At 35.6% G+C, this 23,583-nt stretch overlaps 1 protein-coding gene across 1 annotated transcript in view; it reads left to right on the plus strand.

Moving 5' to 3' along the window:
* rspo3.L (R-spondin 3 L homeolog) overlaps window positions 1-23,583 on the plus strand; it is a 50,685-nt gene that overhangs the window by 16,024 nt on the left and 11,078 nt on the right. The window contains exons 2-4 of the mRNA XM_018263181.2: window positions 13,187-13,378; window positions 14,253-14,396; window positions 15,401-15,596. Of these exons, the coding sequence (XP_018118670.1) occupies window positions 13,187-13,378; window positions 14,253-14,396; window positions 15,401-15,596 (532 nt within the window). The remainder of the gene's footprint in view (window positions 1-13,186; window positions 13,379-14,252; window positions 14,397-15,400; window positions 15,597-23,583) is intronic.

The raw sequence follows: 23,583 nt of genomic DNA on the forward strand, positions 1-23,583 counted from the left end.
CAGTTTAAGCAAGTCATTCAAATTTCAAGTGATTTTATTTATATATATATATATATATATATATATATATATATATATATATATATATATATATATATATATATATATATATATATATATATAATTAAAGTTCTCTGTAATAGGCTGCACTGGTGATACTGTGAAATCAAGAGCAAATGAAGACAGTACACTGTACTGTAATGTGAGCTCTGCAGTGTTATCATTAGAAACAATAATTGCAGATGCCGCAGACTGTTATTCTAGCCTTGCAATGCTTCACGGTCTGTATGAGAAACGTGTTGGTAAATCACAGGGAAAGAATGTGGACATTACCCTTTGAATCAGCTTTGTTTTTTTAATCAGAGGCTTTGACTAAAATCTCCCAAAAATACTTTAGGGGAAACTGTTATAATTTTCTATAAGAGGTGTAAGAAAAGCAAGCTACAAATCCATTTCAACAGTTTACCAAAAAAGTTTGGAATGCTGGATAAAAAAATAGAGCTTGCATGCTCTGGAATATATCAGATTCACTCCATTATTTGTGCGTGGCTGTGAAGTGTTTAATGTTCAGAGGGACCTCGCAGATGATAAAATGATCTGATCATGGACTGCAGAAGCAAATTATGCTTCTGCCGTTCAGTCTAATTCACCGAGAACATCAGGATACTTTTCTTCATTTACTTAAATAGCTACTTGTAATGGAATTCTAAAATTAAAATGAAAGTAGATTTATATTTCTCTTTTTTTCCCTTTATTGGACTGCGAGTCAGAGAGTTTATTCTTTGTCAAATGTATTAAAATTTACTAATGTAAAAATAAAGTTTTTTCCTCTGTTCCCTTCCCTTAAATATAGCAGACTAGTCTACCCTACAACAGTGGCATAATATTTCTATAATACTTATGCCAGCAGAAGCAATCTCCATAACTGTAGTGGAACAGTATGATATACTCTGTGCTCTCTCAGTGATCACCTGACCAACTTTAACTGTAACAGATGAAGTGTGGGAGTAAATGACAGAATTCTGTCCATTTGTTCATGTATGTGTGCCCTTGGTTTGCTTGTTTGCACGATGAATTGTGCGATCCCAGAGGGTGGCCCTTAGTACTTAAAATGCCAATTTTCTATTCATAATACGCCACATATTACTAAAAAATATATTTTTATGAAAATGGTTTATTTAGTTTTACATATGAGCTGTTTTATACAATATATTTTTACCAAGACCTACGGTACATTGTTTTGGGTTATAGTTTTCTTTTAAAATGTTATTTGGGCCAGTCAGTCAGCTTGATGTGGGGATGTGGCCTGTGTAAATTCAAGCGGAACAATGACCAACTATATGTGTTGTGTTTTTCAAATATTCTTTAAAACACCTACAGAAATTTCAAATTTTTACAGAATGGCCATAAAAATGGGAACCTGTATTTTTCATTCCTTTTGCAAGTAAAAATGACTTGAAATTACTTTGTCCCTCGGCTATTCCCAAGGCACCACGTGTTATGAATACCCTATTAACAATGGAAGAGTATTGTTCGCTCCTGATATATTTCAGATATTTAAAAGGAAAACCTTCACACTAAGCTAAATAACTTCCTTTGGATCCAAGGTTCAAACTTGTTTCAGATGCAAGTTCCAATGTTTTCCATGTATATGCTAAATACCGTGAGTTCCCATGGTGACAGTTATTCTGTTGTAAACTTAAACTGCAAGGTTCCTGTGTTTCATTCCCGTATCTAGATGAACACAGAACTATAGGTGTTAAAAATGATAAATGAGATCTATGGCAGTGAAAGGCCTGTGGGAAATGAAAGACAGAAGTATTCTATTATTAAACAAATATGGATTTGGTTGCCTATCATAGCGATCATCACTTTATTCTAAGCAGTAACACTGTGATCAATTTTTTACAGATGTGCAAAACTAAGTGCAGCTATTTTACACTTATGCCATATTGACTCAAATGTATGATAAACCTCCCCAAGGTTTTTTTCTTTTTTATTCTTACTGCACAAAAAAAACATATCCAGTTTTACAGATACAGGTTGGACAACTGAATGTATTTTTCCTGTTCTTATTAGAGTTGGCATTTTGCTCTGTTAATGTTTGCTCTGACCCAGGCCACCTAAAAGCTCGATGAAAACGTTATAATAAGTTCTCACATTCTTTGACAGCATAAAATCTAAATGCATCTCTTTATTACTTTATACAGCTAATACAGGGGGAAACCTGTGGTTTTCTGGATAAAGGATAATTCTGTTATTTGGATCTCCATACATTAGGGGGCATATTTACTAAAGGTCGAATATCGAGGGTTAATAAACCCTCGAATTCGACCCTCAAAGTAAAATCCTTCGAATTCGAATATCAAATTCGAAGGATTTAGCACAAATGCTATGATCGAACGATCAAGTAAAAATCTTTTGATGGAACGATAAAATCCTTAGAATCGAACGATTCGAAGGATTTTAATCAATCGATTGAAGGATTTTTCTTCGATCAAAAAAACCTTAGAAAAGTGCTGGGGAAGGTCCCCATAGGCTAACATTGTACCTCGGTAGGTTTAAACTGTAGTCAAATTTTTTTTAAGAGACAGTACTTCGACTATCGAATGGTCAAATAGTCGAACGATTTTTAGTTTGAATCGTTTGAATCTAAGTTGAAGTCGAAGTCGAAGGTCGTGGTAGCCTATTCGATGGTCGAAGTACCCAAAATTCTAAAATTCTAAGTTTTTTTCATTCGAATCCTTCACTCGAGCTTAGTAAATGTGCCCCTAAGTCTACTTAAAATGATTTAAACATTAATTAAATCCAATAGGCTTGTTTTGTCTCCAATAAGGGTTAATTATATCTTAGTTGGGATCAAGTGCAATGTACTGTTTTATTATTACAGAGGAAAGGGTAATCATTTTCAACCATTCAAATTTTTTGATTAAAATAGAGTCTATGGGATATGGCCTTCCCATAACTAGAGCTTTCTGTATAGGTTTTCCAGATGATGAATCCTGTACTAATAATGTTTATAGTACAGTAGTTTGTACTTTTGAGCAGTTTGAATACACCATAATTTCATAGCTTATAATAAAAGTATATGCATTGTTGGATTCTACATGTCCTCTTACTTTAAAGGAAAACTATACCCCCAAAATGAATACTTAAGCAACAGATAGTTTATATAAAATTGAATGACATATTAAAGAATCTTACATAACTGGAATATATATTTACATAAATATTGCCCTTTTACATCTCTTGCCTTGAACCACCATTTCGTGACTCTTATCTGTGCTGCTTCAGAGATCACCTGACCAGAAATACTCCAACACTAACTGAAACAGGAAGAAGTGAGGAAGCAAAAGGCAGAACTCTGTCTGTTAATTGGCTCATGTGACCTTACATGTGGTTTGTATGTGAGTACAGTGAATCGTACGATCTCAGGGGGCGGCCCTTATTTTTTAAAATGGCAATTTTCTATTTATGATTACCCAATGGCACATACTGCTAAAAAAGTATATTATTATGATAATGGTTCATTTACATGAAGCAGGGTTTTACACATGAGCTGTTTTACTCAGTATCTTTTAATAGAGACCTACATTGTTTGGGGGGTATAGTTTTCCTTTAAAGCATTTGTATTTATACTCATCTGTATACATCGAAGATACTGTATTTTTACCTGGACTGAAAGATTTTCCACAGTCTTCAGTATAACAATACCCCCCTGTGATCAGAAGAAACGTTTCGGGGGTTATATACTAAAATCGATTTTATCTAATTTTTTTTAATATAGAAAGCTTGAACAAACTCCCATCCACGATTTTAACCTGAAAACCCGAATTGCTGTTTTTCGGACTTTATTCCTGAATTGCTTGATTTTTTTCAGGGTTATTGTCTGAAAACCCAAATTCAAATTGGGATATGGACATCTGCCACTGACTTATACATGACCTCTACAGGTTTTTGGATTCGGGTTTTCAGATTCTGGCTTTTTGCTGCATCAGGGTATAATAATTCATAATAAATTCAAGTTTTCTTCTTTCTACGAGAAATTCGAGTGTTTACCCCAAAAAGCCCGACCAGAAAAAATTTGGTTTAGTAAATAACCCCCTTCTACATTTGATTGCCCTTTATCCTTTACCTTTTTGGTTACCACTTTCTGTCAAATGACTCTCAAATATTGTTTTCAAAGAAGTGTTTTATGTTATAATAAATATGTTATAATTTTGTTATATCTTTCCTCATAATTTTCCACTCCATCACTCTTGGGAGGTTGCTTACAAAAAATACTTTTTGTTTATGGCATAGTAAATTGAGAATTACCAGATGTTGTTGGTTGGCAGGTAGACTGATTAACATAAATAAAATGAAAGCAAGAATGCAAGTTCCCATGTACCACAAAGGCATATAGGAATGTATATTCAGGTTTATCAGGCTCAGGTTGTTCAGACTTGTACCTGCTATCCCCTTCTCTCCCATGAATTCAAAATCCAACCCTTGATAAATCTGGCCCTATGGGTTCACAAACAACTCTTTCCCTACACTATGTAATTTTCATTCTCATACAGTAAAGTCTTTTCTTTAAAAATGTGCAGAAGCAAAGTCATAGCGACGTCAATAAAAGAATGTTACAGAATCTGTTAGGCTGAAAATAAGCACTGTGTATAACAATCAGAAAGAAGGTTTCGTCCCATCTCTCAGTAATAGATTTCCTCCAAGTTACAGCCTACAAAATTCCTAACAGCTTCAGCTGTATAATTAGATTTGACAAAGTTTCTGGTATTATACCATAAAATAAATGAAAATGTCAGTACAAAATAAATGATACTTTATTTAACAAAACTGCAAAAAAGATGTAATCGACAATGGAAGCAACTGAGGCTAATTTGCTAAGCAAAGGCAAAATTTAGGAAGCTTTGAACAAGATGTTTTACTCTACCCTGGTTATTTAGGCAGTGCTCCTAAAGTACAGCACTTGGTGCATCTAAATGATACAAGGGCAAGTGCCATAAGAACAAAAAAACCCACTTCATGCTGCAGTAGCTTATCTAGTTCCAGTACCACCCTAAAAACGAATGATGATACCAAAAGAGTATTGAATGACGTAGCTGTGAGCTGATCTGCCTTTACCCCCAGAAGATAGAGCAGTTATCAATCAATTCATACATAAGCACAAAGGGGCCTGTTTGTAAGACTGCAATATAACAGAATGGAGAATTTATAAATGAAATCGAATTGCTGAAGGAGAAGGAAAGGTTAAAACTAAGTAAGCTTTATCAGAAAGATCTATATAAAAACACCAGTAAACCCTCTTAGTAGTGCTGCTCGGAGTTTTCTCTTCTTTGTCAAAAGAAACACCACACTTCTTTCCTTCTGTATGGGCTTCTGTGTCAGACTTCCTTCGTTCAGCTTAAACCTCCAGGGCACGGCTTGAGCATGCTCAGTTTGCTCCTCTTGCCCTCTCCCCCTGCCTTCTCCCTCCTTCCCTCCTTGCTGTAATCTGAACCCAGAGCTATGAGCTAGTAGGGAAATTCTTTAAAGAGATTTTAGAGGCTGATGGTCATATAGTTAAAATGATGTTGTAATTCATTACTTCGTGCCTGTATATATTCTGAAGTCCTTAATTCTAAAGGGCAAATATTCTGGTAGAATATACATAACTGTAAAAATCAAGGGAGACCAGACATGACATAAGGCATGTTTTCCCGAAAGTCACTTACATAGGACATTGAGTAAATACCATTGAAGTCTATTTAATATCAAATACTATTTCTTTTCCTTTAATGAATTCTCAAATTTGTTTGCATTCTACTGTTTCTATATAGAACTTACTGTATGTGTACTAATACTGAGGTCATGCATGATATTCTATAAATTGCAAACATTTGAAAGCCATTGTAACTAGACTTTAAAGTATTCCTGGATGTAGTTGCTATTAAATTGGTGTCTGCCTCAGTGGGGAATGGTCATATCAGAAGAGAGTCCTTGCTGGCACGCAGAAGTAAAACTGGCAGCAAGCCAGACTTAAACACAAAGAGAACCAAGCAGATCCCTGAATTATCTTTAGCTCTCTCCTGTAGTACAGCACCTGTTTTTTATGAGGCTGTGTTGTACAGTATGACAGGCACCACACTTGCTCATAAACAATGGCCAGCTCCTCATAAATGTGTACACAGCTGCTAAACCATTTTAGGATCATTTTAGGAGTTTATTATAAATTTAAAAAAAATAATCTTGCATTAGAAGGATGGGTTGCATCACTGGCAATAATCAAAACTGCCCCAAACACTACATATGAATTGTGTCTAGAAATATGATTTTTAGTAAAATAGATGCCTATGCTAATATTTATAAAAGACTACCCCCTGCAGTTCCACTTCCATGGTTTCAGACCTTTTTACTTTGGGCAAGTAAATCTTTCTCAGTGGGAACAGGATGGAGTTTGACAGCTCTGCAGTTTAAAAACCATTTAAGTGTCACATGCGTGGGATACTATTCAAGCACTTACCTATTCTGTTGTACAGAGCTTCAGAGGTACCAGAGAAAGATCAGTGTAAAGATAAAATGCTTATTTCCCTTCTGTGGGATCTAAGCATTCTTTTACATGCACAGCATTACCACAAACTAATACCTTATGTTTTATTTGTTTCCCCAAGTTCCTCTAAATGTTAATCTCCCATCAGCAGGATCTTCTAAATGCCTGGTTGTCAGTTTGTGTAGCCTGTATTGCGTATTTCACTTAAGAATATCAACCCAAAAAAGAAAGTTTTGCTTAATAAAATAAAACATAATTCTAAGGAACTTTGTAATTTACATTCATTAAATTTTTTAATGTGTTTTTAAGTTATTGTTATATGTTATGCTATTAAAAGCAATGTTTGTCTGCCCCTCTCTATTCTTTGCCCTGTTGGCTCAGACCGTTAATACAAATGTAAGACACAAGCCAGCTGATTAAAGGGGTGGTTCACCTTTAAGTTAACTTTTAGTATGTTATAGAATGGCCAATTCTAATCAGCTTTTCAATTGGTCTTTGCCATTTATTTTTTATAGTTATAGTAATTAGTTGCCTTCATCTTCTGACTTTTTCCAGCTTTCAAATGACCCCATCTAAAAAACAAATGCTCTGTAAGACTACACATATATAGTTGTTGCTGCTTTTTATTACTCATCTTTCTATGCAGGCCTGTCCTATTCATATCGCAGTCTCTTAATCAAATCAATGCATGGTTACTAGGGTAATTTGGGCCCTAGCAACCAGATTGCAGAAATTTCAAACTGGAGAGCTGCTGAATAAACTCAAGATAACAACTCAAAAACCACAAAACAATTAATGAAAACTAATTGCAAATTGTCTCTGAATATCCCTATCTACATCAAACTAAGGGGGTTATTTACTAAAACTCAAATTGCTCTGGTCAGTCTTTTTGGGGCAAAAAAAAAAATCTAATTTTTCATTGATAAAAAAACCTAGAATTTTTCAAGATGTATTATACCTTGATGCTGGAGAAAGCCCAAATCCAAAATCCGTCATCTCAGACCTGTTGAAGTCATGTATAAATCAATGGGAGATGTCCCTATCCCAGTTTGAAGATATTGTGGTTTGTGCTGGGTTTAGCCCAATAATCCAATAAAAATAATTAAGCAATTTGGGAAAAATATAATAAGAGGTTTTGATTGATTATTTTATTATTCTGTTTTCTTTCTTTTATTAGGCAATTTTTTGGGGGGGTCGAATTGCCCTTTAATGTACAGTGATGCAAATATATCAAGAGTATGTTTTAAACGTATATATACTAAAGATCAGGGGTCCCCATTTACATGTAAAAAGAGTTGGAGAGCAACACAAGCATGAGAAAGTCCATGGAGATGGCAAATAAGGGCTGTGATTGGCTGTTTGTTAGCCCCTATGTGGACTGGTAGCCTACAGGAGGCTCTGTTTGGCAGTACATCTGGTTTTTATACAACCGAAACTTGCCTCTAATCCAGGAATTCAGAAATAAGCTCCTGCTTCTAGGCCACTGGGAGCAACATCCAAGGGGTTGGTGAGCAACATGTTGCTCGCGAGCCACTGGTTGGGGACCACTGCTATAGATGAAAGTACAGCTAGGCCATAATCTGTGCAGAACAGTGCAGGTTAAAGGGAACACAGAAAATGAATATGCAGTATAGTCAGTCAGAAATGTTTAATTTAAAAAAGGAAAAGTATATTGTGTTACAGTAATTAACTAGACCTGATGTAGTAGACAAGTATGGTGGTACCATAAATTCTGATGTGTTCAAAAAAAAGTGCATTGCATCGTTCTGGAGAATTATACAGCAACATGATCGAAGCCCATGAGCTCGGAGCATAAACTTTTTAGCTCATAAACATAAGCTCATTATTGTGGAAATTTAATAGAAATGTTCTCATAGTAAAGCAGAATTACTGCAGACCCTTTTGCCTTAATAATCAGTATTAGTTGCCCATAGGCATTGGACATGAAAATAGCCACCACTTAAAAACACAATACTCCTAGGCAGTCCTTACTGATTATTTATAAGCATCCTGGAAAACATTTGATGCCTCTTGTTTTTTCAATGTAACAGGCTCCTAATCTGGTGACTACACACAGGGCACTACCCCCATTAACGCTTATCATTGGGCTCTAATCTGCCTAGCAATCTAGACCTCTCTCATTTGTGCCGTAAAGCACATTCACCTGCTATTACATGTACTATTTGTTACTCATATATCCCCTTCTCAACTTGCTCTGGGATCCTAATGACCCTATACTCTACAAAAACTCTCTCACTACTTTGTAGGAAGAACAGAGTCAAATCTTAACTCTTACCCAGCCTTATACATAATCTATAGCAACCAAGATGTTGTTTTTAAAACAGGTGATCAGTAAATGCTACCTGCTGATTGACTGTTGTGGGTTACAGCACCTGGGGTTATTTATGGGGTTAAATTATTACTTAACCCCAAAAAGGCACAAGATGGTGGAAGAAATAGTTTAGTACACAATTCAGTGGGTTATGACCCCATCTTTATACACTTTACATTTTTTTTAGATACATGTAAAATTCTTGGGTACATGCCCCCCTTAAGTTTATTTAAGTATTTTCAGTGTAAAGGTGGCGAGAGTTTAATTTCTGCACAAATGCAGCCTTAAAAGCTTTGAAGGACTATATCAATACTGCTGAAAAATTATATGTTTAACTACATAAACATAGCAACATATACATATGCCTTTAGCTTGCCCTTTTTGCATGAGTGCACAGCTTAGGCAGAGATTAAATGGAACAATAGGTAGATACGAGATAAATATGATAATTAGAATTAACTAGATTGCACATTCTATCATCACCAGTTTTGCTGAGCATCATTAAAGTTATGATTTGACGTAAATTAGACAGCTACTCCCCAGATCAATCCTGACACAATCACAGCAAAGTATGTAATGTTATTTTTAAACTCAGAGGAGATAGTGTAGGAGTTTATTTCTTTGAAAAATCTACATTTTTCTCTATTTTAAGCTGTAAATGTAGCTGCAGTGTTTCACTCAATTTAAATCTGTGATTTTGCAAAATTCTCAGGCAGTCCTTTTGCAAACTGTTATCTTTCCACTGTCATCAATCAATTACGCCTGGAATATGTTGAGAATTTGCATGATGCATGGCCACATATTATCAGAGTTTTCTTTTTTACTCTAATGAGCCATAAACAAACATTTTTGGAAATACCCCAGTATAATTTGCTTGGAACCACAAGCTTTCTTCAGCACATGTGAAGTCATTAGCTGTTGACATTCTTTGGCATGGGACATTCTTTTATCAAGGTGTAGCTGAATACACCATTGAATGGGAAGGTCAACGTGCAATGCAGTTGCAGAATGATAAATAAAAGTCTAGGGACTTGATGTAATAAAGAGCGGTAAATGTTACATTTTTTAAAATGATCAAACTGCTGGGAATCCTTCTGCATTTCCTAGGTCAGTCGTTTCCCTAATATCATCCATACAGGCAGTATGCAAAGTAAATAAGACCAAAAAGAAGTAGGCCAACTGCACGGCTTCTTTTGCTTCATGTACCTGCAACAGAGAAAGAAAATCTACTGGGCTAGAATTTATAGGCTGTAGCTGTAGCTGGAATACCAGGAGTGGTCATTGATCAGCAACATATGGAGACATCCTAGATGTCACAAATTCCAACAGAACAGGGAAATGAAAAATTAAAACAAACTTTCTGTGTAATGGAGCTTAATGAAACAACAACCTCAGCATACTACATTGCTTGACCAGGTTTCTTGAGAGGCCAAACCAGGTGGATACCTGTATTAAACCCTTGAGCTGTAGATCACCCTGGGAAGTGAAAAAATACATGCAAATTTGGAGCCTACCCTTGTGTATAACGCATGGAGGCCCTAGTACTTCTAATACAATAGGTAACCTGGCGCAGTCAGTTGATTATATGTATGCACTGGCCAAAATAAGATATTGGGGGTCATTTATAAAGTTGGCACAGTGCATATCTATTTGCAAATGTTGTATTGCCCATGCTTTTTTCCTGAACACTAATATATTGCACTGCTCTAACCGTATTTCTGGTTTTTGCAAATTCGCATTGTGAATACATTTTCGCAAATGGCTTGCAAATGAGACAGGTGTTTGCGTGAGTGCGAGGTGTGTGAAAATAGCGTTGACAGAAACTTTAGTTCCCAATTTGCAAAACTGTTTTGCAAATATTTTCTCCCCCACCAAAGTTGTGGCGTAATTCTAATGTAGAGTGTGCACATAAATGTTCGCAATTTAGATGCTTTATTTCAAACAGTGCACCAATAGCTGCTACTTGCTGATTGGTTGCAATGCTCTTCTAGTACCATGGAAAAACTTGTTTTTTTATTATTATAATAAACATGTTTTCAAAAAAAAGGATATGAGCTTTGTATTTATATAATACTGATATTATTTTATATGATGTAAAACAAAAGTGACTTGAACAGGGATTCTTAAATGCGTTGAAGACTCTCATAGCTCAATGCTTTTGGTCACATAAGACAACACTATTTCTAAAATATGCTATGGCTAAATAAAATGCGTATTATACAATACTTTCATGTCTATAAGTAACACAGCCATTTTCATTTTACATTTTTAAGATCAGATCAATGAAACTGTTAATCAACTGCTCACAGTTACAATACCATATTTAACCCATCTGAGCCACAAAAAGCCAAATATCCCTGAACTAACAATGTGGAATGAATTTAAATGAAGGACGTTTATTTTATTTTGGGGTTTGCCTTTACTACAACAGCCAAGAAACTGAGCATAACTTGAAAAACAACAGTGTTTCATATATTGCTGCCCTGTGTTTTATATCAAAACGTACAGAATGCCGGAGACCAGTGGGTAGTCCATTTACACATTGCTTGATGCACTGACTTCCTAATCAGCACATTTTACCACATAATCTAAAACATAAGATGTTCTATCTGAAAATGTAAATCATTAACACCCTACATATTTACTTTATTTAGCTTTCTGTATTTGGTTTTTGGTAGCAGAAATCACGCTGATTTTTCATAATATTTCTTGTGATGCATTTATAAGGTCTAACATAGTGCTATCCTAGTATAGCGCTTACAAACTGTTCAGTAATAGGGAAACACAGCTAAACCAAGGGGGTGGTGCTATCCCAACAATCACCATCAGAGTGTGATCCTCCAAACTTTTGCTGAACTGCATCTTCATAAACAATCTTTGGCCAAGAAAGACCATAGCTATAGTTACAAAGCAGCTAGGGCTTGCTACAGTTTGTTCCTCTCACTATATCTTCTCCCCCGGCTTCCCCTCACAATATAAAAAGCTTAAAATGTAAGTATTACTTGCTATATATCTTGTAGAGCTTGTCTGACTGTGGGAACTACAATCAAAAATGCAGTGTACCATGTTTAGTACTAGGGAATTTATTTGACAGGCATGGATTTATGGCAAAAGATTTGCAGCAAATAAAAAATTTGACGCTCACATAAAAATTGTCTTTAATTGCCTTTATTTGACCATTGACTTTAATGCATTTGGACAAAATAGTTACGCGTATAAAAATTTCCACTCAAGTCAAAATTGGCAAATTGGCAATTATTTTCGCCATTTTGTGAATTCTTTCACCGTTTCACGAAAAAACTGGACAGATTTTGCCCATCACTACTTAGTACACAAGTTTTTTTACATTAAGATGACCATCTCTGTAAACTTCTTGCCTGCTGCCATGAAGATTGTAGGTTTGAATATTGTATATGAAGGATTTTACATAAATTGTGGACCACTTTCTTCAAGCTATCTATGATGCTTTCAATAAACTCCCCCAGCACTATTCAACAGTATGCATTTCCCTCCATCATATACAGTATACACATATAACTCTAACATTATGTACTGTATGTTCCACCAATGTATGTAAAACCAACAGGTTTTGCACCCGCAATATTCATATATCATGATTCTCCAGTAGTATTTATGTTCTTTATGTCCCTTAGTGGATGCAAACATTTGGGGGCCGATTTATGAAAATTCAAGTTTGCTTTTTTCTCGATTAGAAAAACACTAACATGAATATATTTGAGGATATTTTAAACTTTGAGTAGAGGCAATTTATTTATTTTTCATTTTAAGCCTCAAAATGAAAGGAACAAATTGATTCTTGCTTGTGTGCAAGTTTTTTTCCATAAATCTGTTCATTCCTGTGGGATTTTTAGAAGCGTATTTATCAAATGGTGAACTCTGACCCATTGACAAATACAGCTCAAAAATTCCCATAGGAATTAATAGAAAAACTTTTTTCACTTTGATAAATCTGCCCCTTACTTCTCTCAATTGGACTGCTTGAAATTCAATTGGAGATTTGCATCTACCTAGTTGTTTGCTAAAATAGTGATATAGACAGCATAAATCAGACCTTAAACAGCACCATGATTACCTCTACTTCTCCTTAACTCCCTTACAGCTCACTGTATTTTTTTGTATTTTCATGTATTATATATTATCTATATAATACCAGTATAATTGTTACTGTTACTTTATTGTCAATATCATATTGCCAAAGATGGTGTTAAATGTATATACAATGAATGTTTCCCAGTTTAACTATGCATTATAGTTAACTTTTGAAACCTGTAAAAAAAAAAATTTATGTTCCCTTCTTTCTCCAGTGCATCCTAATGTCAGCCAGGGTTGCCAAGGAGGATGTGCCACATGTTCTGATTATAATGGCTGTTTAACGTGCAAGCCTCAGCTGTTTTTTGCTCTGGTAAGGAATGGAATGAAACAAATTGGCGTCTGTCGTCCCTCCTGTCCAAATGGATACTTTGGGATTCGATCTCCAGAAATAAATAAATGTACAAGTAAGTGACAGATATGAATTGTGGTATATGATCTCATTTTAATTAATTAGGTTTAGAAATATGAATGAATGATGTATCCAAAATAAGTAGGCTTAGAAATATGAACAAATGCTGTATCCAAAAGTTTACTGAAATATTGCCTATGAACTGTGATACTTCATTTTAGCTTAAAAAAATATCCCTCTTGCTGGTAGTAATCTCAATTTCTGTCTGCTGAATGCCCCCTGCTAATATTGTGTTCATTTACTCATGTTGATGACAGATAGTTGCTTTGCCTCTAAAGACCTCTGTATTAATAATCAGCCAGGATGCTGCAATCATTGTGTGGTATGTCTTCTCATTTTGTCTGGGCGGATTTCCTCCAGGTAATCGATTTTCCTCCCAAATAGACTAACTGTGAGCTGATTGTCTCTTGACCAAATTTCAACCTGAACCCACACAACCGGTGTTCAACCCATGGGTCACCGTGGGTTTTGGGTCAACCTGCAAATCCCTAATAGACATACAAAACATAGTGCTTCACAGAGATGCTGATCCTGTTTCTTATCACATTCACACAACACATACTATCTCAGAAACCAGTTAGGGTAAGGCCACACTGGGCGTTTTGGGGAGATTTGGTCGCCTGGCGACTAATCGACTCGTCTTCACGGCAACCAATTTCCCCAAACACCTTCCCTGACTCTGCGCCAGCTAAAATGAAAAAATGCCGGCACTAATCACTTGCGGCGATTCGTTTTCTGAAGTCGCCAGAAGTTGCCTCATAGTTGCCTCGAAGATGCCATATGCAATATGCCGTTATATGTTTATTAAATATATTTGACAGTATACAATGTACTTGATATTAGTATTTGGTTTGTCTTTTACTTTCTAGAATGTAAAGCTGACTGTGAAACATGTTTCAACAAAAATTTCTGCACAAAGTGTAAAAGTGGGTTTTACAAACACAATGGAAAATGCTTAGACACATGTCCTGAAGGGTTTGAGAACAATCACAATATGGAGTGCGTCAGTGTGGGTAAGTATTCTTCACACATATGAATGATATTGAGGTAGGCATTGTAAGTACTGTCTCTGGCCTGTCTCTGATAACTGGTCAGGAAACAGGATGTTTAACATTTTTAATTGCAAAGTTATACACTAAGGGGGTTATTATTAAAGGTTGAGTTGTATTTTCCCAAACAATTCAAGTTTTTGGAGAGTAGTTTAAGTACAAACTCAAATTTTTTGGGTTAAAAATAAAACTCACATTTTTCATGATTTATTATGCCCGAAGCTGCAAAAAGCCCAAATACTAAAATGCGCCAGCTAAAACCAGTTGAGGTCACATAGAAGTCAATGGCAGAGGTCCCTTGAACTATTTGAAGATATTTTTAGCCTTCATGATTTTCGGGTTTTTTTTCCTGTGGTTTGCACTAGAAAACTTGATCAATTCGAGGTATTCAAGATTTTTTTCACCGATAACTCGATCAATTTGAGTATTTTGACTTTTTCCCCCCGATTGCATTCAATGGAGTTTTTTACATTTGAAAGCAAATGTTCAATTTGTGAGTTTATTCAAGGTAGAAAAAACTTCACAAACTCAACCTTTGATAAACAACTAGTGATGGGCGAATTTGCGCTGTTTCGCCGAAAAATTAGCGAATTTCGCGAAACGGTGAAAAATTTGCGAAACGACGCTGTTTTTTCGAAAAAAAAATGTTGACGCCGGCAAATTTTTTTCGCAAATTTTCGTGGGCGTTTTGCGAATTTATTCGCTGGCGGCGAATCGTGCAAATTTGCCGCGAATTCGCGCCTGGCGAATAAATTCGCCCATCACTATAACTAACCCCTAATTGGTAACTTCACATCAATAACTTTTACAGAAGTACACTGAGTATTATATATAAAAAAAATAATCCAATAGTGATTACAGACAAGAGAAGATAGAATCTGATTTTAATCATTTGTTTGATATAGTATGGAGATCTGCCCAGTGCTGGAACCATTTGCTAAACTAATGTGTAAATTTTATTTCCACAGTGCATTGTGTAGTTGGAGAGTGGAGCGCTTGGGGTCCATGCACAAAGAGGGGGAAAACCTGTGACTTCAAGCGAGGAAATGAAACAAGGGTTCGGGAAATATTACAATATCCTTCACCTAGGGGAACACCTTGTCCGCCAACTTCTGAGACAAGAAAATGTGTAGTACAGAGAAAGAAATGTCAAGACAGAAAAAGGTAATAATGATTCTTCAGCAGTTATAACCTACCTCAAAAATACTTAAAAGAATACATAAAGAAAAATTTGTGCAGCGAGTTGTTTTCAAAGCACAGAGACATAAGCTGCCCCATGAATACAGTGCTTTGTGCATTTGGCAGCTATGTATTCATAAGGAGCACTACTTGGAAGGCCTAATAATGAGTATAATGAGGGTACAGGAACTGCATATGACACATGGTAATGAAATATTTAAGACTGGATGAATATGTGATAAAGCAGGTTCGTTTAAAGATTTGCTTATTTTTGGGGTTATGGGTCATTGCCAGTGGGATACAAATTGAAAAGCAGTTTCATGAAAAATATTTTTCTACAAAATTTACAAATGCAAAAGATTAACTTGATGTTAGGCCTAGTAAATTCTATTTGCAGCATTGGCTTTGTTTCTGATTCTTAAATGAATTGTTCAGTGAAAAATATAAAAACTGGTTAAATAGGCTGTGCAAAATAGAAAATGTATTCAATATAGCTAGTTAGCCAACAATGTAATGTATAAAGGCTGGAGTGACCAGATGTCTAACATAACTGTCCGAACCCAACTTCCTGCTATGCAGCCAGGGGCGTAACTACCGGGGGAGCAGGGGGTGCAAATGGGCCAGGGCCCGCACCCCCGCAGGGCCCCCCCCGGAAGATCTTGTGCGCTGCAGCCGGCTGGAGTCGGCTGCAGGAGCAGAGAAAAATCGTGCAGACGAGGGTGGGGGCGGGCCCGTCTGCACGGCCCACGCCGGGGCCCGTCCCCACCAAGTTACGTTACTGTATGCAGCTCTCTAATTGGTTACCAGTCAAGGACCAATCAATGACTTGAGGGGGGACCATATGGGTCATAACTATGTTTTTTAATCCGATCTGCATGCTAAGGATCAAAACCAAACTAACTGAAAAGTTATGTCCCATGTGGCCCCCCTTAAAGTCGCTGACTAACTCAGAGAGATAGAAAAGCAGGAAGTATTGTTCTGGCCATTATGTTAGACATCCATTCACTCCAGCCTTTATACATTACATTTTTGGCTAAGTAACTATATTAAAACCATGTTTTATTTAGCACAGACTATCTATTTACCCAGTTTTTATTTTTACACTGAACTTTTCCTTTAAACGTTGGTTTACATAAAAAATACACATTTAATTTCCAGTCTGAATATTGAAATAGTTCAGTAAATTAATGTAGTGGTTTCTAAGAAACAGTTAGTTATATATTTTCCTAGTTTTTATTTTTACACTAAACAATTCGTTTAAGGAATGAAGTAGTGCATATCTGAGTCAAGGTAATCGACATGACTATAATAGAGACAGTTTAGACCCCCCCCCGACAATAGTTGCCCATTCCTAATTGACTCCTCTGTCATAAAAACAGATTGTTATATTAGCACATTTGTGTGGTTCTGCTGGGTGGGAGAGTACCATTTACATGCAATGTTTGGAAAATTTCTGGGCAGGAGGATTTGACAAGTATGCAGTTGGCTTGTACTCACTGCATTATATCATAATATGATTGGAGTTCAAAAATCTGCTGAGGAAAAATTCCCAAAACCATGTATCAAGATTAAAGTAAATGTTACTTTAGCTGAAGAGGGTTAAAATATATAAGTGTTAAATTCCCATCTCATCCGATCAGATGTAGCGCAGAAGAGCAGCAAGCTCACTATCAGATTTAATGATATGCTCAATGAGTCTATTGAACTAATCCACTCTATCCAACAATCATTCAATCTGCCTCTCAAGAAATGTATTTTTTTTTTGTTGAGACTTGCATAAAAGAAACTGACTAAATTAGGAAATACTTAGGCTGAAGCCAGTAGGCAGAACTGCTTGCATTGTTTATAGATTAACACAGAGACTCCAAACGCAACCTAGAGTGTCACAAGTCTAAAATTAACAGTATACAGCCACGCCCTACCCCCTTTGTCAGGACTGTTTTCTTAGCAGGATTTTTTTTTGTTATTAAAACAATAGGCGAAAAGTATGTTCGGCACAAGCTCTATTCATTGAACTCATGTTGAACAAGGGGATATAACAGTTGGTTAAGTAACAAGTAAAGTGAATATGGATCATGAGTTGCCACACTGAATTTACTGAACAGAAAACATATATAGGCAGTATAGATCCATTACATACAAGTAATCACAAAGCCCATACACAAGATTTTATAAGATGCACTCTTTTTGTTCGAGTTCCAGTGTAAGGAATGAAGATATTAATTGCATTTGTCTACCTTCCTCTAAAAAATTCTCTCTCTCTCTCTCTCTCTCTCTCTCTATATATATATCTGGTAGGGTTATACCTGTAAATGTTTGAATTAATTTCTGACTTAACATACCAAAAATTATTAAAAGAAACAAATGTATTTGTCAACTGCAAATGCATGTTGGAAACTAGCGATTTGCAATATAATTAGAAGCTGTTAGTCTATACGTGCTTTGTTGCGACTTTTGACTTCCAATTGTTCTTTAAATAACATATTGTCATCATCTTCCATGTTCTGTCTGCACTGAAAACAGAAAATACAAACATCGCTTTGCCTTAAAATCAAAATGTTTATTTTACGACATCAACAGGAAAATTAGCTGCTAATCTTATAGTTTATTCCTGAAGAAAATAAATGAGCTCTGGTATATTTCCGGTTACTTTATCAAAAATGACAGAGTAAACAATCTGTGACAGTGTCAAATACTCAGAAGTGTAGGGAGAATTTAAAGGTAACAATTCTTTTTCAGATGCTATCATACTCCTATACAATTTGAAAAGGATATACAAACAAATCAGAAAAGCACTGGTTCGTGTGCACATGATGTACATGGTTCAGAGAGAAGGACAAGTTAATCAGTGAAATAAATAAACAGATAATCCCATGTGGTGTAACAAACACTACTGAGAATCAAAACAGTATAGCACAGCAGACAGAAAATCTTAGCAGTGCAGCTGAGTGGAGTGTGTTTTTTGTAAAGACACTAGTGTGGTTAATGACCTTACTGTGTGATTGTTCTCCAGGCTTCTTGGACTCCAAAATTAACTTGAAACTAATTACCGTTTCTCTTATGTTTATATTTTACATACACATAAAGTTCAGCATTGGTCATTTAAGAGGCCTTTTTATGTCTACTAGGATCTTTTCTTTTTTCTATTTGTTCTTACTTCTCTTCATTCTGATTTTTTATAACATTTTAAAGCTCTTAAGCTTTAAAAGTTCTTTCATTATTTATCAGTGAAGACGTCATCAGATTTATAATTTGTATTACCATGCCAGTAATGACAGACTAAAATCTGGAAGTACACGTTTTCCTAAATAGGCAATGCATGGCCCTTCCAAAATAAATTCCACTTGGGATATTTTTGCCCATGCTACCTCTCCCAATCTGCCCAGACCATACCCAGTTATGATATAAACCTACATACATTTGACTTAGTTCTAAAAACTTTCTGGGCAGACTGGCACTTTACGAAACTGGGACTGCCAAAGAAAAGAGGAAGTTAACATGGGTTGAACAACCACTTGTTGGATGTTAAAAATACAAAGTAACACATTTCAAGGGTAAACTAAGTTTCAAACTAGTTGAATGGGAGGCAAGGATAGGATTACAGCCTTAAAACTTATAATAATCATACTGCCTTGGGGCAGCCAGTACTAATGGAACAGGGAATGATGTAAAGCCATTACAATGATGTTGGCAGGTGAGTTGTTGAGCAGATTTTGGACAGACTGAGGCAAAAGAAGGCATATCATGCTGAAAATGGGAAAAGGGGTGCATCAAGACTGGATGGGCCAAGGGCATAAATTGCAAATTAATCAGCAAGTACATTGCCAGAAAAATCTGTAATACCAGCCTGGCTTTGGCTAGTGTTTAAATAGGTTGGTTGTAAAATACCAGTACAGTGGCAATTACATGCTGTTAACATTCAGCACTGAAAACAAAGGAATTATATTTTAACAAGTGGCAGAAACAAGACAGAGGGACTGGTATGTGCTTCCTGTTACACATAATCAAGGCACTGTCAAATAAGACATTTTGCTAAGGATAAGAATCCAATTTTCCCACCTTGGGTCACTCCAGAAGGCAGTTAACTAGGGATGAACAACTTTTTCACCTGGAAGTTTTGAGGCAAAACCTATTGTTTTGGCAATGGCAAACTATTTTGCAAATCCAACAAACCGTGGTGTGGCGATGTCGTTGCCTCGTGATTGCTGCTCTCGCAAGAACCGAGTCACTTCTCTCCAGCTTTAGCAACACATTGTATAAATCACTTCTGATTGCTGATCAACACAGAGGAGTTGTGCTAATATCTAAATAACGTGTTTTGTGCCTATATACTCTGAGGAAGTGCCAAGAATATAGGCATGAAACGCACTCGTTTTCACCCACTGCTGCACTTTTAACATTAATACAGCTAATTAGATATTAGCACGACTCCTTGTACTAATATCTAATTGATCAGCACTCCGAATTGAGCAATACAATGTATTTTGCAAATCCACCCTATGAGATATCGAACACATTTGGAAGATATTGGAAACATGGGAACTTTTTTATCTATGAAGAACAATAATAGCGTAGTAAAATTGTGCTTCTATAACAATGCATATATACCTGCACCATTTTATTTTTGAAAGATTTTATAAGATGCACTTATTTTGTTAAGTGTAAGGAATGAAGATATTAAGTGCATTTGTCTACCCTCCTCTAAAAATATATAGACAAAAAAAAAAAAATATATATATATATATATATATATATATATATATTGAGGTCTGTCAGGGTTTTACCCGTGAATGTGTGAATTATTTTCTGATGTAACATATCAAAAATGCTACTGCAATATTTTTAACCAATCACAAGTTAGTATTTAAAAATGTAGACTTTCTTTTCTGTCTGTTACAAATCCACATACTGAAAGGAAATCTTTTCATTTCTTTTGTTCTTTCACTTCATTGTTGATCTCTTTGAAGAAGTACAATTGAAAAAAAAAAAACTGTAGGGCAATAAAAAAAAAGTTGCCATCTGCATTTAGTTTGCTGGAATGATGCACAGCAAAAGGAGCTTCGGGCAAAATTGCTGACGTGCTTTCAAAAGATGAAGGCTTTCGTTAACCATCTGGCAATTTCACAAATTCAAGGAAAAGAATATCAAGCATTCACAGGGAACAGTAGCTCAGATACTACAATTTATGGCAGTGGATTGCAGCTATTTAGATTCTATCTGCCTAACCAGCTTGCCCCCTGATATACTCTTTCCTCATTAGTCATCAACTTTTTGTTTAGGAAAAAGAAGGTTTCAAGCACGATAACTGAGGAATGCTGATGTCTTTTATCTGTATGGACCACTGCAGAGCCCCTAAGTCAGGCACATTTCATGCTTTTATGAATGCATCTGATGATACACACTAATTTTTTCCCTTTGATGCTGGATGAATCCTATTTAAAGGAAAACTGTTAACCCTTGTTAAGAAGGGGACTGAAAATAAAATACACTTTGTCTAATAAGTATTTAGCATAAAGTTTTCTGTTGATAAATGTTCTCTGAATCTTGAATGATAGCATTTAAGATTCAGTAAATCATTTCAGAATGCATTTTTTATAAATGTAGCTGCAGTTCTTATTACAAATTGATATAAAGGTATAGGAACTTTTATGCAGAATGCTTGAGGTTTTCCGGATAATGCATCTTTCCGTAATTTAGATCTTCCTATCATAAGTCTACAAGAAAATCATGAAAACATGAAATAAATCCAATAGGCTGGTTTTGCATCCAATAAGGATTAATTATATCTTAGTTATTATCAAGAACAAGGTACTGTTTTATTATTACAGAGAAAAAGGAAATCATTAAAAATGTGGATTATTTGGATAAAATGGAGTCTATGGGAGACTCCATTCCTTAATTCGGAGCTTTCTGGATAACGGGTTCCCAGAAAACGGATCCAATACCTTTAGTAGAAAATACAGTAACCAAAACCAAGACTTGCTTTACAAATAATAGAAACAAAAATGCTTATAATAATAAATATAGTCAACCCCAATAGAATATAATAAATAAATATGCAACCCATACAATGAAGTTGGCTTGTCATGAGATAAAAGCAATACATACTGTATAGTGGCTTTGTTCTTATCAAACTGTGCCTGGTCCCTGTTTCACCATAAAAGCAGGGCTAAATACAATTAACAGAAGAATGTTTGAGGGTGGAGCTGTATGTGTCTCAATGAACCCCCATTTTAACAATGGCCTCATAGACTACTTTGTATCACCTAGGGATGGTGCATATCCAGGTATTGTTTCATAATTTAGAACTATTTAGCTTAATCAAATTCTTAGGGGGTTATGTAATAAAAAGCACAAAGTTTGCCCAGGAGCAGTAACCTATAGCAACCAATAAACGGGTAGCATTTACTGGGCACCTGTTTAAAAGCAAACATCTTAATGATTGCTATGGTTTACTCTCCTGGGCAAAATTAGGGGGTTATTTAATAAAGTCTGAATGCCAAAAACCCCAAAAATTCAAATTTTTCGTGATTTATTAAACCCAGAGGATGGAAAAAGTTAGAATCCGAAAATACTGCACCTCAGACCTGCCGAGGTTGTATATAAGTCAATAGGAGAGGTCCCTATCCTATTTGGAAGTTTCCGTGGTCTGCCCTGGAATTAGCCCAAAATCCAACTATTTTGAACTTTAAGGTCCAATTGTGTATTCTAGTTGGAGTGGAGTAAACCTGGGTATAGTCACATGGAGCGGATTTCAGCATGAAAATGCATTCGTTAGCGTTTCAGTGCTGAAATCTGCTCTAGGCCAACACCATGCATGCAGATGTAGACACGTCATGAAGTGAGCAGTAAGACCTTGTCTGTCCATAGCCTTATCATTCTTGTACTTGTGGTAGGGACAGTTGCAAATGATCCCTTTTATAATTCTACAGAAAAGCAAATATAAAGTAACTACTTGCATATACATATATAAAGGTAAAGTCTGAATATTTTCTGCTTTGTGAAAACATACATCTTATATTAATTTACAGCAATACATTGCAATTTATTGACACAATATTTATATAGTCTGGGGGGTGGAGAAATGTTTGTAGTGTCAGTCCAGTTTCAACAATGAAACATCTGTCTTTAATATGTATGAAGCTGCATTAAAGGTCATATTAAGAAACAGCACAAGTTTCTTCATCTCTCATTTTCTCATATGTAAAAATGTAGTAATAATATACCCCTCATATAAAATGTTAGGATATTAGAAGAGTTCCATTACTGTATAAACGCATAAGGCTGAAGGTCAAGTGGTTTTATGCAGGTCATGGAATTGCAAATTACATTGTAAACACCATATAAGGTTATAATTTATCAGCTCACACCCATGTCTCCCCTATAAACAGGGTACTTTAGATAAGCGCTCTAAAATCACACCCCTCTATAGCCTAAGCTGCAGCCTTTGTAATATGGAGCAGTCCATTATACAGAGGACTTATATTTGGACAGAAAATTTGTTTTAGAACATTATTTGGTGTAAACAGTGACTCAGCAGAGTAGTTTCATCTTCTTGGTTAGTACAAGAAATAAAAAACAAAGGCAATTCTTAATATCTTTTGGTGACTTGTTAGATGAGCATAACAAAATAGGAGGGCTGTGGGATGTCAGAAGGAGTATTTTGGTCAAAAAGTCAGAGACACTGTTTAGGCAAAAGAAAAACGGCAAAATAGGGCAAACTTTAATCCTATGCCTTTGCCACATACTATACTCTTATGAAAACCATACACAGATCTAAAGTGATTTAATATACCATAACATTATCATGTTAAGTGTTACTTCATAACAGCAACATTTTTACAAAAGTTTTCTTTAGGCAAAAATAAATAAATAAAACAAACTTCTATCTCTTAGTTATAATGATGTATTTGGATGGTGCTAAGCATAAAGATACCAAATTGTTCATGAGAATGTTTCAGTTTGATACTGC

Source organism: Xenopus laevis, chromosome 5L (genome assembly GCF_017654675.1).
Source record: "Xenopus laevis strain J_2021 chromosome 5L, Xenopus_laevis_v10.1, whole genome shotgun sequence".
NCBI classification, from domain to species: domain Eukaryota; kingdom Metazoa; phylum Chordata; class Amphibia; order Anura; family Pipidae; genus Xenopus; species Xenopus laevis.